At 46.6% G+C, this 15,870-nt stretch overlaps 1 protein-coding gene across 4 annotated transcripts in view; it reads left to right on the forward strand.

Annotated features, from left to right (window-relative positions):
- Positions 1-15,870, forward strand: part of LOC139060463 (uncharacterized) — a 62,153-nt gene that overhangs the window by 8,741 nt on the left and 37,542 nt on the right. For 2 of the 4 annotated variants that reach the window (XM_070539597.1, XM_070539599.1), the window contains exons 3-4: positions 8,466-8,674; positions 13,802-14,104. In XM_070539597.1, the coding sequence (XP_070395698.1) occupies positions 8,466-8,674; positions 13,802-14,104 (512 nt within the window). The remainder of the gene's footprint in view (positions 1-8,465; positions 8,675-13,801; positions 14,105-15,870) is intronic. The other 2 variants (XM_070539598.1, XM_070539600.1) reach the window with 2 other exon arrangements.

Genomic DNA, 15,870 nt, shown 5'->3' on the forward strand with positions numbered 1-15,870 from the left:
GGTGGGCTTTAACGCGGCTCTGCTTCTGTGCGCCCTCCGTAGGTTGTCCGCTTGATACATTTGCATGCTGTTTGTTTTTCAGAAGAGAACGAACTTACCGTACCGTGCGTTGAACTTAAACTTACCTCTTTTGCCCGCAACCGCTGTCGTGTCTATTGGCCCCTAGATCAGGATATGGGTGGCAGCACCGTCCCTGTCTTACTGTGGATTGGCGTTCGGCGGCGCGCTTTGAAATGACCATGGTGGCGCTTTGCTCTGAGCGATTTGGGCCAAATTTTTGTAATGAAATACGCTGACTGCACTGAACTCATGATATATTGCACTCCAGTGCCACATTTCCTTAAACGAAGGGCACTTACCATTCCTACAATACATTTTAAAAGCGCAAAACGGTGTTGCTGTTCTTGTACACCCACGGTGCTTCTTGTTCTTGTTCAGCTCGTGTTCACCTCATGCATTTGACGTTGCTGTTGTGAAACTCAACTTTATGCTATTCTTAAACCGGTTATAAAACGCCTGTATTACTGTGCAGTGAAGTTACATCAGCTAGTTAGAGGAACTCTACGTCGTTCCTTGGCCCAGTACATAACTTTTTACATTGTTTCTGATTCTTCGTCAAAAACATCATAGGTTAAATCACGTAGGTCACTATGATGAGCAAAATGAGACCAAGGTGAAAGGAGGAGGCAACATTTCGACAAGTGGACTAGTCTTCTTGAAGGCGACATATGCTTTCCTCGCCACAGTGTATATGGGTGGGGTTCATCTAAAGGGGAGAGGGTGTAAGGCGGGAGGGCGCGGCAACGAGAGGAGGTGTGTTAGCGTGTCGAATTGAGAGTAAAGGAATGCTGTGCACAAGGCCCCCCCCTCTGTCAACCCCGTGTCAACGTCCTCTGACATACCGGCTGAAAAAAAAAAAACAGAGGAAAGGAAAGGGCAGAAAAAAAAGGAAAAAAGAATAAGAAACAAAAAGAATACGGCAAGAAACCAAACTAAGTGTTGCATATAGCTTGAAATCTAGCATAGCGAATAGATTCTAAAGCTCCCTTTGAGACGTTTATGTCGATTGGTTGCAGTGTGCTGAACTTGTGCACAAGGTGTGGTGCTCTGTATTTTCTTTCTCGCTCAGAACGGAAATTTGACTGTAAGATGTAGAGTTGAAGTTCATGAAAGTTATGACCTGGTTGGTTGAAATGCTCCGCGACGGCTTTGGGAAGCTTTTTAGATGTGTCCGTGTGATGTCCGTTTAGTCTGACGTTCATTGATTGTACTGTTTCACCGATGTATTGTTTCTTACAGAAGGAACATTCAAGCATATAAATCACATCCGAACTTGCACAAGTGAAGCTAGATTTGACTTCATGTGTATAACTATTTGCGGTGCTTTTAATTTCAATGTCACTTTGAAGGTGTCTGCAGGTTTTGCACCTGGGGCAATAACGTGCTTTTATAACGGGGGAATGCTGTTGGCTGACTCGCGTGCACTAACATGTCTTTAATGATCCTGCTTCGGCGATAGGTAACCCTAGGTGCATCCGGGAACGCTTTTCTCAGACGCTCGTTATTTGATAATGTTGGGTGCTATTTTCGTAGGATGTTGTTTATGTTTGCGAGGGCATTAGAATATATTGTTATAAAGGCCGGCGGTCTGTCAGATTCTAGTGGGCTGTTTCTTCGGCAGTTCCGACTGCCTCTCCAATTTTGATGCGGCATCATAAGCTCTACCGAGAGCAACTTGGGGATAGCTCCTTTGTGCTAGCCTTGTTTTAAGGTCATTTAGGTGGTGAATATAATCGTGGTCTTTGCTGCAGATTCTTCTGATTCGTTTCGCTTGTCCGACAAAACTTCCTTGCTTGCAATGTCGCGGGTGATGACTGTTGTAGTCTAAATATTGCTGGCTATCCGTAGGCTTCCGGTAAAGTGTCGTTCTCAGTTTCCCATTTTCTATGTGGACCGTCGTGTCCAGGAAGTTGATCTGACTAGGAGAGTGGTGAGCAGTAAATTTAATACTCGGGTGAAAGCGATTGAAGGTCACTTCGAATGAAAGCGCAGTGACAGGACCGCCATGATACTTCACACACGTTCTTGTATTTTTTTTTGCTTTTTTTTAACACTACAGTGAAAACGGAGCAATTTAGCACAATTACTTGTTTTTACATAATGGCGCGCGTGAGAATGGTGCGAATAATTTCCCATTATTTTATGAGCCAACCATTTTGCGTTGTTTTCTTTAGGTTATCGCTATCTTTCGTGAAGCTAACAATACCACACTGAAAAGTACATTATCTTAGCAGCTAGCAACTTACTTTTCCGACGACCTAAATAAGCTTAGCGGCTGCAATGTTATATGTGATCCTCTTGCAATGCTCAATTTCTTTTCACCTTTCTGTCGGCTAATGAAAGCACGAACGCGCGAAAATTCACTCACAATGCAAAATTATTTTTGCTCACTTGGATATCGAGAGAACCGAATGGCACCTCAGTAACAGCGAAGTATGGTTACGTAACCACAACAGTTATGCAATTTTACACATGCGATCAATTGTATCCTGCGACGATATCATCATTTACAATTGTTTTGTTACCGAGTGGTCTAACTCATACTCGTTCATGTTTCGGGGTAACACGAACATTGCCAAATGATCAGCACCTCATTGCAGCGAATTCGCTAAAGCGCTGCGTTCAGGTATCCGAGCGGCCACTCCATTCTCATTAAAGAGCGACCCCAAGCGTTCCTGTGAAGTGCTTGAATCTCAATGCAGCAATAAGGATCGAGTTATTGTGACGAACGCAGGGGCTCGACGATCATACATCGCGCCCTCGACATTACAGCGCAAGGACTACAGGGAAACTGTTACATAAGTATAATACTGTCTTGAAAAATCATCATCCAGAAAAAAAAAAGGTTGTGCTCGTAGCTGTCTTTTGGTCAACAATATGTAGATTTTGGGGGTTTCCGATCTAGCACCCATCGTCTCTAACCCCCATCGTCTCTGCGGTACCACAAGGTAGTGTTCTAGGCTGCTTTTATTTTTGATCTTTATTAATGATATACAAAAAAACAATTTTGGTGACATTAAGACTCTTCTCTGATGATTGCGTGATCTACAATAAAAATAAATTCAATGCGAGATTAGAGAGAATTAAACCATACCCTTCCAAAAATAATGAAATACTGTGAGGAATGGCAGATGCAGTTAACCCTAAAGAGTTGGTGTTCGTGACCTTAACTAGGAAGACAAATATTCTTAATTAGAATTATCAAATTAAAAGGCCTAAGCTTGAACGAGTGAAGCAATATCAATATCTAAGATTAACATTTACATTAGACTTACGACGGTATACCCATATAGGTACGGCAGTCTCCAAGGCTTCCAAATTACTGTGGTGCCTGAGACGCATCATGCACAGTGCAACTCCCGATGTAAAGAGCCTCGCATACATAGTAAAGTCAGTAATAGAGTACGCAAAAATAGTATGGGACCCTTAGACCGCAGTTAACTACCTCAAGCCTAAAAAGATTGAACGCCTTGAGGCAAGAACACGATATGAAAGATTGAACTTTCATTACATTATTATCTATACTACATTAGGATAGACAAATCAAAGTATTTCGAAATTAATGCTAACGAAACATCCAGATATCGCCGCAGTAAATTTCTTCTATTACCGGTTTTGAGAAGTGACTGGTTTAAGTTCAGTTGTTTCCCCCGAACTTGCAAAGTATGCAACACTCTCCCAGACTTCGCTGTTTCATGTTGCACATTGACCGAATACCTTTCATAATATTGATAATATTGTGTTTGATACTGAGACTGAGCAGTATGGACTGTACTGCCTCTGTGAAGTGACGTTTTTTAGCCTTTATGATGTTCTGATTTGTTTCGACCCTAGAGGTTGTATATTCCAACGTCCGTACGTCCATTTCTTTTCAGTTGAATACCTGCCCATCTTTGAATTTTTTTCAAATTTGTCCTCTCTCACTCCTGGTATAGTCCCTCTGGGACTGACAGTATCAATAAATGAAATTAAATGATAATGCAAAGAAGTCTCTACGCGATAAAAAAAAACACCATTTGCAGTTTCTGCTGCAACTGCACCACAAACTGACCTTAAGGTATATGAGCGACGTGCGCGCAAATGTAAAAATGTAACGGCTAGCAGACGATGCTATGCGTCATCTACACTGTTGTGGTTCAGCCAGTGCCCGACAGGCAGCGACAGCTCTCGATGTCGCAGACAATAGTAGTAGCGTTTCCTTGCCTTCTCACGTCACCTTTTCCTTATAAACCCCCTCACCCTCCCAACCTTGTATGGGAACTGTGAGCAGAGAGTGACAAAGCTATTATTCACTCGTTTCGTAACTGCAACGATTCTACCCATTCCCTTGCCCCCTCTCCCTGCTCCTTTCTACCATTTGTGGAGATGCGCGACTCTCGCGCGTCCCTTGATATGTTTTCCCCGCGTAGCTCCCTTTTCCGGCAATCTGGCTTCGCCGAGTGGCTTGCGTGATGCCAGCGGCAGTCGGTCTGGTTGAGGAGGAGTACGAGAGATGGCGCGAGTGCTGCGCTGCTGAAGCCGCTGAAGGCGGCGTTACTTGGGCGCGAGAAGGGAGAAAGCGTTTCGTCTTTGCTTCGGGAACGGGAAGCAGCGTGGACGTGCCGCGCGTGCGCCGATCCATGCTTCTGCGAGGCCGTCTCGTGAGGCCTCGTGCGAACGCGCCACCGTTCGCTTGACCGCACGCGCGAACGACCAGGCGTTGGGATCCAGCATGGGGCGAACATATTCGCTCGTCATCCGGTCGCGGGGAGTTGGACTTCTAGATTTGTCTCGCGCGCACATCGGTATGTTTTGTGGATAGAACCTCGGCTAGCAGGCATCGATCTATAAAAGAGGCAATAAATGCTCTTGTGATTGTTTGCACTACTGTGTTGTCGTTCCTTTGTCCCAAGAGCACGGGTGTGAGAATCCCACACATTACATCTAACCTCCTAGTAGACGTGCACATTAGCGGAAAGGTAAGCGCTGCTTTTTATGCAATGCTTATGCTGCAATGCTGCAATGCAATCACAGTAGTCAAGAGCCTAATGTGGCGACGCCCAGGGAGCTCCAGAGGCTATTGTCAACATTCGACGTGGTGCAAAGGTCTAAACGATTTTGTCGCGTCGCTTTTCCTCCCTACTGCGTTCCTGTCACCTATACATACGCTCTGAACCAACTCCCGACGTGGCGGGACAGACAGCAGCAGCAGCAGCAGCAGTTGTAGTAGTAGTAATATTAGTAATTGTAGTGGTAGTGGTGGGGATGGCGGCGGTGGTGGTGGTTAACCGCTGTTCTAAAATCCTTAGTTCAAATTAAAGTTTGAGTGGACAATGGCTGAGTGGCGGCGGGTCTAGGCATCATCTTGACAGAGTGTAATGCCTATAAGATCACCACTGCAAGACTGCCCCTTAAATCGGGACGCTCGAGCCTGGCAAATTCGCCTCGATCTTTGACGTCAGCACCTTCTTCTGTCGAGTACCGGTGCAATACCTCTCCCCACCACTTGCCAACGCGTAGAAGTGGATCGGCAGCTTTTATCATTTTAATGTGCTTTGATTCCAATCTCCTGACGTCAAATGTACGGAAAGGCCGATGCAAGAATCGGGCGGTAACCCGCAGCGTTGTACGAAATGCCGAATCAAACGCGCTCCTCGTTTATGCGAGGTCACTTTTATTTTTTGTTTTGAAAGAGAATAGCTTTGCCTACATTGCGCATCTTTTCTAGTCGAATTGGCTCACTAGAGGCGAGGCATCACGTTCTCTATACTTATTGCGATAGCAATTATATAGACACTCAAGGCGCATTTCTGCCGTCGCCGTAGCCGTGAGGTTCCGTGGGACTGAAAGCATCTGGGAGTGAAATCTCACCTGTGCGAGCGAGGAACGCGGTCGGGATGCGCGCCCTCTAGTGTCGGGCTCGAGGCTGGGGAGACAGGTGAGGGAGGAGGGTGTTCTTCTCTGGCGGCTGCTAGGGTGCCTCAGGCGCTGCTCCGTACAGAGTGGAGACAACTTCGGCGTCCACTACGGCGTTAGTCACGCGAATCGCGGAGGCCGTAGTAGACGCCTTTGGCGGACGCGGCAGGGACGCGTTGCCTGCGCTTGCGTCTTGAAACAAATCTGAGACATGGCCAATGTGCGCGTCGCCTGGGCCTCATCTTCAAAGCGATCTGCGATGTTTGCACAGTGCGCGTAGTGCCGGTAGCTTCGCATGCGCTGTGCTTTCGACGTTTCGGTCGCGTTGAAGAGAGATATGCACGAAGGCCGCTTCGCTTGCTTCTGCCGCGATTCCTCACTCCAGAATTTTGACAGCGAGTTGCCGCACTCATCGAGCGAGATGTGTTCATGTTTACCTGTGCGCACGTGTTGCGGTGCTTGTTAATTTATTAATTTCACGTCGGTGGGCTAGTTCGTTTAAATCCATCATAGAATGTGTAAGCGCGACAAAAGAAGGACGTAGAAAGAAGCCGACACACAAAGGCAGCGCTGTTTCTGTGTGTCTGTTTCCTTCTACGTCGTCGTTGAGTCACGTTTACATATTCTATCATTGTTAATTTATTTAGTAAGCAAACACTGTTAAAACCGTTGCACCCTATGGCGTGTATATTTGTCCCACAACAATAATCGTCGTCTGTCTTGCTTTCGTTTTCTTTCTTGAAGACTCGGCGCTCGCTACTTTCCTGTCCAGGATGCTGTGTCACGTTTATAACGCGCGAGCTATTCGTCACTTGAAATTACCGGGCACGCAGCCTTAAAGAAAGGAAATGTGGCTAAGACAAGCAGCGATTATTATTGTGGGACCAGATAAGCCCCAAAGGGTGTGCATTTTTTTAAGTGTGAATGTTTACATTGATTGATTGATTGAAAACATCTTTATTTGCAGAACATTCGTAGAGCTCGTGGGTGGGCCGCCTAGTCCCGTAGTCCACTAATTATTGCTGCTGCGCTGGCCCTCCCCACCAGCCAGTGCTGACAGTGAGGATCATCGCTGAGCAGAATAGCCTCCCTCTGCTCTTCTGAAACATTTGAAATGGGGTCAAGTATGGGATTAAATTGGCATGCCCACACCATGTGGTAGATGTTAGCTACCTCTCCACAGTGAGGGCATTACGGTGAGTATAATGTAGGATACCACTGGTGTAGCTTAGCTGGCGTTGGGTATTAAGGGTGTTCTCTTCTAACTTATTGAGGGATTTATAGGGTGTTAATTGAGTACTCCTTCCTGGTGGTTCTGTAGGGTCGCATGGTCAGCATACACTACTAGAGCAGTCAGGTCACAGCACCCTTCAAGGTCATCAGGGGAAGACGCCTGGTATAGAAGAGCTCGGGCATGCCTGTGAGCGGCTTCGTTCCCTCCTGGTAGTTCCACGTGGCCTGGAAAACAGATGAGTGAGGCTTGGCTCGGTGGATGCTTAACCAGCAATGACAACCCTGACCTGTGAATTAATCCATTATTGGAGTTGCGACAGGCGTTCTGGGAATCAGTGAACACAGAGGCGTTGGGGTTAGATGGTATAGGTAATGCAATAGCTGCTTCCTCTGTGCATGAGTGGAGTTGGCTGTTTTCATCGAGGCGCAGTTCACCATCGATCCTGAAGGCGTTGAGACCACAATTGTCATCACTCCATTCTTTGGTCCTGTGGCGTCCACGTAAAGGGTATGCATGTGGGCTGATTGCAGAATTGGAATGGAAAAGTTTGGAATAGCTTTAGGTCACAGCGCCCCAGCCCACCACCAGACAACCAAAGGTAAGCAAGCAAATCATAGCACCTAGGCAGCTGAGTGTAGACATTCGTGATTTGTTGATTCTGTGAACATTCCTTCAGCGTTCTTCTATTCTCAGTGTTACTTTATACCGTTTGTTTATCTCTTCTTGTGTTGTGTATGCGCTTCACCACAAACCCTTCGGAGAGTCGGTCAAGAATCTGCGTGAGGTGAGGTGCATTAGATTAGCGAAGCTCATAAACTTATTATTTTTTTTTGCCCATCAAAGCTGCTTTCGAGGAAGTCTCAGGCGTAACCCTAAATGCACCCGTACTTTCTTAAAGCGCAGTCGTACCGGTAAAAACTCACCATTTTTATAAACTATAGCTTCGAGAAAGCGGTAGCCAAGACATAATAAAGAGCACGTGCAATGTACGCCTATGCTCGTTATAGGAAAAAGCACTCACACTGCAATTATTCCTAGGAGAAAATTCCGGCGAATCCTTATGCTGAAGATATCATTAGCGAAGGCGGCCGGCGAATGGCAAATAGCTCTTCAGAAAAAAAAAATGGCAGTGTTAATGCGGCTCCTGGTGCAGAGTACATCGTATATTTGTTGTTTGTTACATCCTGTCCACTGGGGCTGAAGTCATCTCTTAAACGGCAGCGTTCCGACAAGCCCGAAAACAAAAACAAACTATCCTGTTGGAAATTGCACCCAGGGTCTTCCGACGCAGAACTCTCCCGCACCAGGAAAATACGCCTTGGCATCGTCGCTGTGCTGCTTGTGTCGACCGCCCTGTGCGTGGTGTTGTTCCTCTGGAAAGGTCGCGCCCTCTGGGGAGCCCAAGCACTGCACGAGGTACACCACTTCTGCACGTCTTCCGACTGCCTGATGGCCATGTCCAGGACCCGAAGTTCGGCGCGCGTGGTACGAATTTAGTCCGTCGAAATATGCAGCTTAGCATTCGCCCTAAGGCCGTCGAGCGTGTCGTATTAAATGCGCTGGCTCTCCTTCCGTCACCGAAGCTAAGATTGCTCGGGACTTTCACCGGCTCACGTGTTCCGAAAAATAAGTTGCGGCCCCTTTTTTGCAGCAGAACCCTTCATTGTCCAAACTCGCAAAGCTTTTGTTCGTACAAGTGTTGTTGCCATCCATTGGTCACCTTTGCTAATATTTTCTACGTTGTGGTTGGCTAATAACACACTTTACCACAGACTTGTGGTACGAGTGGCTATAGTTACATTTAACGTATTGGACGTTTGGAAAGGACCAGCACGGATGGGGAGACCTCACCTCATGTCGGCCCTTGCTGTCCTGTACTGGCCTCCCCAATACCTGATTTTCCAATGAGCATCCTAGGGGAAAGCTAGAGTCTGTTTCTAATACTTATTTTTTTTTTGCTGTGGCGAGCCTTAACTAAATACATCATAGAGCAACACGTAGAATAGTATTCAAGGAAAAAATAAAAAAAATAAGAAAATAAAACCAGAAAGGACAAGTAGAAACAGCAAGGAACGCGAAGGGAATCTCGAAGGGATGCCCACGGTCGCTTTCTAAATCTATAAAGGCCAATTAATCTACCCCGAAGAACGCAGGCACTGAACCAAGCCACACTGGCACGAGGCAAACACAAGTTCTTGCCCAACTCCAAAGCTTCACGACATGTCATACTCCTTGCACCGAAAACCAACCCCTGCGAGGAAGATTTAGTGGGTGAACCAAAGCAGCTCTGTAGAGGAGCATACTTTGCTGCCTTCTGACGCGCTTTGTCTTTGAGCACCCTTTCATTGACATCTGATACGACAGCTAAGTCGACCACGAACATTTCGTCTTCAGTCTCGATGGCTATGTCAGGTTTCAGCCTAGTGCTCTCCCGAGTCGTTAACCGAGGTTCTTCTTGAACCGTAACGTTCGGTCTCTTTTCCTGGACTAGACGGGCCACCTGTTTTGCCACGAAGTTGTGTCCCTCTGTACGCGCGAAGTGCGCAGACTCACATTCCTGCAAGATCTGGAATGCGGTTTCCGGACTTTCGTGGCCTCTGCGGCAGAGCCGTGATGTAGGACCACTGCTTTGTTTGTTAGTAAGTGACCTGGTTGGGTAAAGATTAGTCCAAAGGCGCAATGCCTTGAGACTATCATCTTTTTTCCACAGCTTGGGATCACGATACAACCAAGTGTTAGCGACGATCTGGTCTTAGTGCGCCAGAAGATCCTTGGTGTATTTGGACTTTAGATCAGACCACAACTTTTGCGGTCCTCTATTAAGGGTGGTTTCAACTGCTAAATGCGGTTCCAACTGCTTTTGTTCCTATAAGCATTGTTTATCATCCATGGACCACCTTTGCTAATAATTTCTACGTCGGGGTTGGCTACCCCATGTTGTCTTATGAACAATCATATCTTAAGAACTTCATCTTTAACATGGACCCAGATGGCCGATGATTGTGGAATGCCTGGAGTGAGGCATGCTTTCGGAGGTGATTATTTAGGGCCCTACTTCCCACTATGTGCTATGAGTCGTGCCCCCTTATCACCATGCTTTATTGCGTACGCGGGAGCGAACCGGTACCTCGAGTAGCACCTGCTCAAAAATTCGCGCATTGTGTGTATCCAGAGGCGCAGCTGCTCCACGATAGCCGTTTGAAAGGCTAGCTGTCGCGAGGGGATCATGTGAAAACACTCCCCATTAACACCGTGCTAGGCTGTCGCTTGTAATTAAGCAATTTATGTTGTATCACTGTGCATGTTAGCACACAAAAAGTTATTTGGCTTATATTTCCAATGAGGGATCATACGTACAGTGCATATCTAGGCCCAATTTCACGTTTCGCGTCCTGCATTTCAAGAACATTTCTGCTATTTGCTTCCATAATTAGCCGAGAAAAAATCCAGCTTTAATGTGCTGCGCGCACGCGACTAAAATTAGAAAGAGAGCTCACTACACGAGTCGGCTGGCGCCGCCCCCTGTCAGCAATGCACGCAGCTGCTGTTTCGCGTGTTACTAGCTCCAGTCACAACATTCTGACATGTCGCGACACGATTGCCTCTCAGAAATACGTTCATGTCTTTCACTTGCTTCTTTAGGCTAAATTTCCAGCAACAAGTACTTTCTCTTGTGTGTTACTACCAAAGTGACAGTAAGTGTTCTCTTAAGCTTGGAAACATAAAGGTCCCTGCGCCCCCCCCCCTTCCCCCCCACAGAAAGCATTCCATGGAACCCATCTCACGATGACTGTCGACGGTAATGCATTTCAAATTCAATCGATATAGTGACTCATTGTGTTGCTACTATCGAAACGAGTTATGTATGAAGCATGTACCGCCAACAGCATTCTTCTTTTTCGCTACTAACTAAAGAAATTTTTAGCAGTTTTGGAAGAGAACAGTAGTTTACGATAGGCCGCGAGGCACTGGCATTAATGAAAGAATATATCTACGTAGGGAAGGTAGTGACCGCGGATCCGGATCATGAGGCTAAAATAATTAGAAGAATAAAAGTTGGCTGGGGTGCATTTGGCAGGCATTCTCAGATCATGAACAGCAGGTTGCCATTATCCCTCAATATAATAGTGTACAACGGCTATTTCTTACCAGTGCTCACGTGCGGGGCAGAAACCACTTACGAAAAAGGTTCTACGTAAATTGAGGACGACGCAACGAGCTATGGAAAGAAGAATGATGGGTGTAACGTTAAGGGATAAGAAAAGAGCAGATTGGGTGAGAGAAGAAACGCGAGTTCATGACATCATAGTTGAAATCAAGAAAAAGAAATGGGCATGGGCCGGGCATGTAATGAGGAGGGAAGATAACCGATGGTCGTTAAAGGTTACGGACTGGATTCCAAGAGAAGGGAAGCGTAGCAGAGGGCGGCAGAACGTTAGGTGGGAGGATGAGATTAAGAAATTTGCAGGAAAAACATGGTCAAAATTAGCACATGACCGGGGTAGTTGCAGAAGTATGGGAGAGGCCTTTGCCCTGCAGTGAGCGTAGTCAAGCTGCTGCTGATGATGATGATGATGAAGCACTCTCGGCACCATCTAGCGTCGTCGCCGCGAAGCCTGCGCGTGGCTTCTGAAATGCGTGTGACGCCAGTGCATGAGTACGCTGAGAAACGCACCATGCGGTAGCCTGGCTTCTTGCTTAAGCTTCTTTGTAAACACGCTGTGCAACCTAATAAGAAGTCCGCTTGGTCTCCGAGACGAGGAGCGTGGCGCGCCGGTGCATGCGAAAGCTAAATATTGTTCCTTCTCATGCTGAACACCAAGTGGCACATACACAGTGACCTAAGTTGGTGAGAGGTTCATTGAAGAACGGCACATACGCACTGCATTCATGGCCCTGCTCGCTAGTGTTCGCATGAAAGGTGTTCTTGGAAAGGGGGCACATACCGCAACATTTGTGGAGCAGCCTGCTTCAGTGTCGAGTTGCAGTCCTTGAGGAACCTTTGTAAACGGACCGACAGACAGACAGACAGACGGATAGATAGACATGGAGACAAACGGATAGATAGATAGATAGATAGATAGATAGATAGATAGATAGATAGATAGATAGATAGATAGATAGATAGATAGATAGATAGATAGATAGATAGATAGATAGATAGTTAGATAGATAGATAGATAGATAGATAGATAGATAGATAGGTAGATAGATAGATAGATAGATAGATAGATAGCGCCTGAAAGTGCGAGAAGTACCCTAAAATTGCTAAGTGGATTATTAAATATTACAAAAGTTGTATTATCGCCCAATAGGCCAAGCATAGATTGCATGGAAAATTAGCAGACAGCTATACGAAGTAAGGGTAGTACTTATATTGACCGTATCAACTTGTAAATATTCACTTGCTATCTAAATTAAAAAATATAGTGTAAGGGCACAGAGCAAACATGAATACATCACACTCGATGAGTGCTGACATTCGCAGTTAAAACACTGGTGTGAGGAAACGCAGTAGCAGCAGCGACCGGAGTGGCATTCGCACTGTCTATCGCTTCAACGCAAAGCGAGCTCAAAGGACACACAGCAGGCACAAAGCTACGAGCCGCCGACATACCTAGACTCAACCCCCAACGCAGATCGTTCCAAAGTTACGGCTGCGCGACCATGCGCAACTTCCACATACGTAGTTGGAGCCGAAGGGAAACGCACCCCCCCCCCCCCCCCCCCCTCTGCTCTACGCCCGGTGCCTCGTATCGTTAAACGCCTCGCTCGCGACTGAAGCCGGCGCGCTTCCTCCCAGCTTTCCTCCGTTTCTCGCTGGCGAGATTGAGGCGCGATTGTCGCCTCACATCCACGCTTTTACTCGCACATACAGCGTGCGGCGTCGGTATTATAAGGGCGCGCGGCGACAGTGTTATCGTCCTAGCACTTCATGCGAAAAATCATGGTGGCCCCAACGCCCACGGCTGAAAGGGCCTTGGACTGTTCATATAATTGTTATCGCAACAAAACCATAGCACTGCTCCGTGTTGTGCGTGCTGGCATGCGAACTTGAATAACATTTTAACGCCAGCAGTAAAGGACCAAAGGCAAACGTAGACATGACGATGCGCTAAGTTCAATAGTTTCCTCTAAAAAAATTTCAAGCACATCTACACGAGTTGACGCATCGTGGTGCGTACGTCTCCCTTTTTTTATTCAGTGAAAGCCTTCGGCGGCAACAGACATTAGTGCGGGTAGGGAGGAAAGAAGGGGGGCACGACAGAAAATATAACTTATAACCACTTGTCCTCGTCCATATGCTTGTCTCCTGGCGCTGAAATTTTTGTATAGAGCTGTAATAGTCTCTGACATTCCTCTCCTTTCCTTCATTACCTTTAAAACTGTTAAAGTTTCTTGCAATGACAAGAAGTGTCAATTTTCTTTAATATCATGACAGAATTTCCTGAAACAGAAAAAAAGGCCATGCGCTTAGAGCACTGCTGGTGCACGTGTAAGGTGTTTTAAGTGGACTCTTCCTCCATGTGCCTTCAAAACAAGGGACGGAGGAAGTGGTCGTGTTTATTCTAAAGGTGACTGAGGTGATCTGAAGCCACGTGACCTTCGCAGTCGGTGGACCCATGCACCAACTTCTACGAATACGCGTGTGGTAACTGGGTGCCCCTGGACTCGGAGGGCCTCGCCGCAGACTACAACGACGAGCTGTTCCGCAACTACACCAACAACCTGTTTCGCCTGCTGGAGCGAGGGGACGACGAGACGCTTCGGTGGTCGGGCAGCAGCATCCGCCCCTTTTACAACAGCTGCCTGCATTACATGATGTCCCCGCACGAGGCGTTCTTCAATGACACCATCAGGGAGCTGAATCTCAGCTGGGCTTTCTGGCGATCTATCAAAAGATTTGAGGACATGGTCCGTGTACTTCAGGATTTCATGTTTCTCGCGATGACGGGGCACTTAAAGAGGTTTCCAACTGGGCTCGCGCTGATAAATTCACGTTCGAAAAGACACCTAAGAAAGCATTTGTTTGTGTTCGCAATTGGAGTGTGCCCCTACACTATCAAAGGAAAGCGAATATTTCTGTGAGAGGTGTTAAGACAGAATAGGCGTCAAAACCAAAAGACGGGGTAGTGATGCCGTTCCTTCACGGATGTTGGCTGCATCGTCTCTGGCCTAGTGACTTGTCTTTCTTCGGCAGAGGTGGACTTTGTTTTAATATAGAAGAGCCTAGGACGGAAATTAAGAGGTCTCGAGAATATTTGCGCGACCACCGATGGTCAAAATACGGAAAAGAAATGTGCGTTGCAATTCACGATAGCTTTAATTAAAAAGATGTGGAAATTTGTTCTTTTATTTTCTCCTGGTATTTAACAACTTAACGCGACGTTCAAGAACGCAAAGGTTCCAAAACGTTTTCCAGCCTCAACTAATTGTTTTCTCTTTAGTGCTCCTTTAGGATTTAAAAGAGTCCTGATGGAAAATTCTCATTTTCGTTGTGCTACTACAGTGCCGTCGATCCAGTAATTAAGCTATGTAGTCTCGATTCCCCGAAAGCACCCAAATGATTTATCACGTGACCTATCAGTGCGACCTGTTCTTGAGGAACGCCACTTGCTGCGCGACTATCGACGTGAAAAGGGAGGTTCATTGCGTCATTAAAACCTTCAGCTGTAATCTGTGGCATTAAATTCCACTGACGCGTACACATATACTGTGCTACCAAAAAAACTGAGCCTGTTTAACACTTCACAGTACAACAAAGAAGAGCATGTCCCCCGGCACTTCCAAACGATGTTAACAACTGCACGCACCAACTTGCCGTCTTTTTTTTAATTATATAGGGCCCTCTCAAGCATTTAAGGCTTCGTTCCGTCTGTATGGGGTGGATAGCTGCCTAAAGAATAAAAAGAGGATCCCGACATTTTCGCAACATAGTCCTTTTAGGATTCGAGCATCTCGATCAGTGCATGTGGCTACCAATATAAACCGTTGCCCGTGCATGGCCTAGATCTATAGGCGGGCGCAGCAGTTACCAAGATTGTAAAATGACCCTGCAACCTTTCTTTTTCAGGCCACCATTTTTCCCTTTTGGTCTTTTCTTAACACGTCAAAGAATTAAGAGCAAATGAATTATGATGCTTAACGCAAATGAACCCAAGTTATTGGTCGCAGGAACTTCGAAATACCTGCGAACTGAGAGAACCTTCGACTACAACATTTGCATCTCTGGGCCACACATTTGACTCTTCGGTGAAGTGCACCGTTTCATAACCACACGCCATGAATCTTAAATAAAGGCGGTTGGCGCCTTGCTTGCCAAGACTGCCCAGCGGAGGGCATGGCCATAGCCTCCGCGATTGGGAGTTGTGCTGTTCGGTGTCAGAGGCGATGGCGTCAGTTATACGGCTACAGCAGCTTCAGCTAGGAGACCGTTGGCGCGCGCTGTGCTCGGCATGTTGACATGTCGTTATCAGAGTTCCAACACCTTGCTCGTCGCTGTGCGATAAGGTGATATTTAAAATGGCTCCAAACATAATGCCTTAGAGTTGTAACAGTACTTTGAATACTATGCTAACGTAAACTACGCATTACATTCTTAACCCAATGATGGTACTGGCACTCATTAACGTCAAGTGCACCACACCAACTTGCACAATATCGCCGCATCATGATGGTGC

The sequence above is a fragment of the Dermacentor albipictus genome, chromosome 5 (assembly GCF_038994185.2).
Source record: "Dermacentor albipictus isolate Rhodes 1998 colony chromosome 5, USDA_Dalb.pri_finalv2, whole genome shotgun sequence".
NCBI classification, from domain to species: domain Eukaryota; kingdom Metazoa; phylum Arthropoda; class Arachnida; order Ixodida; family Ixodidae; genus Dermacentor; species Dermacentor albipictus.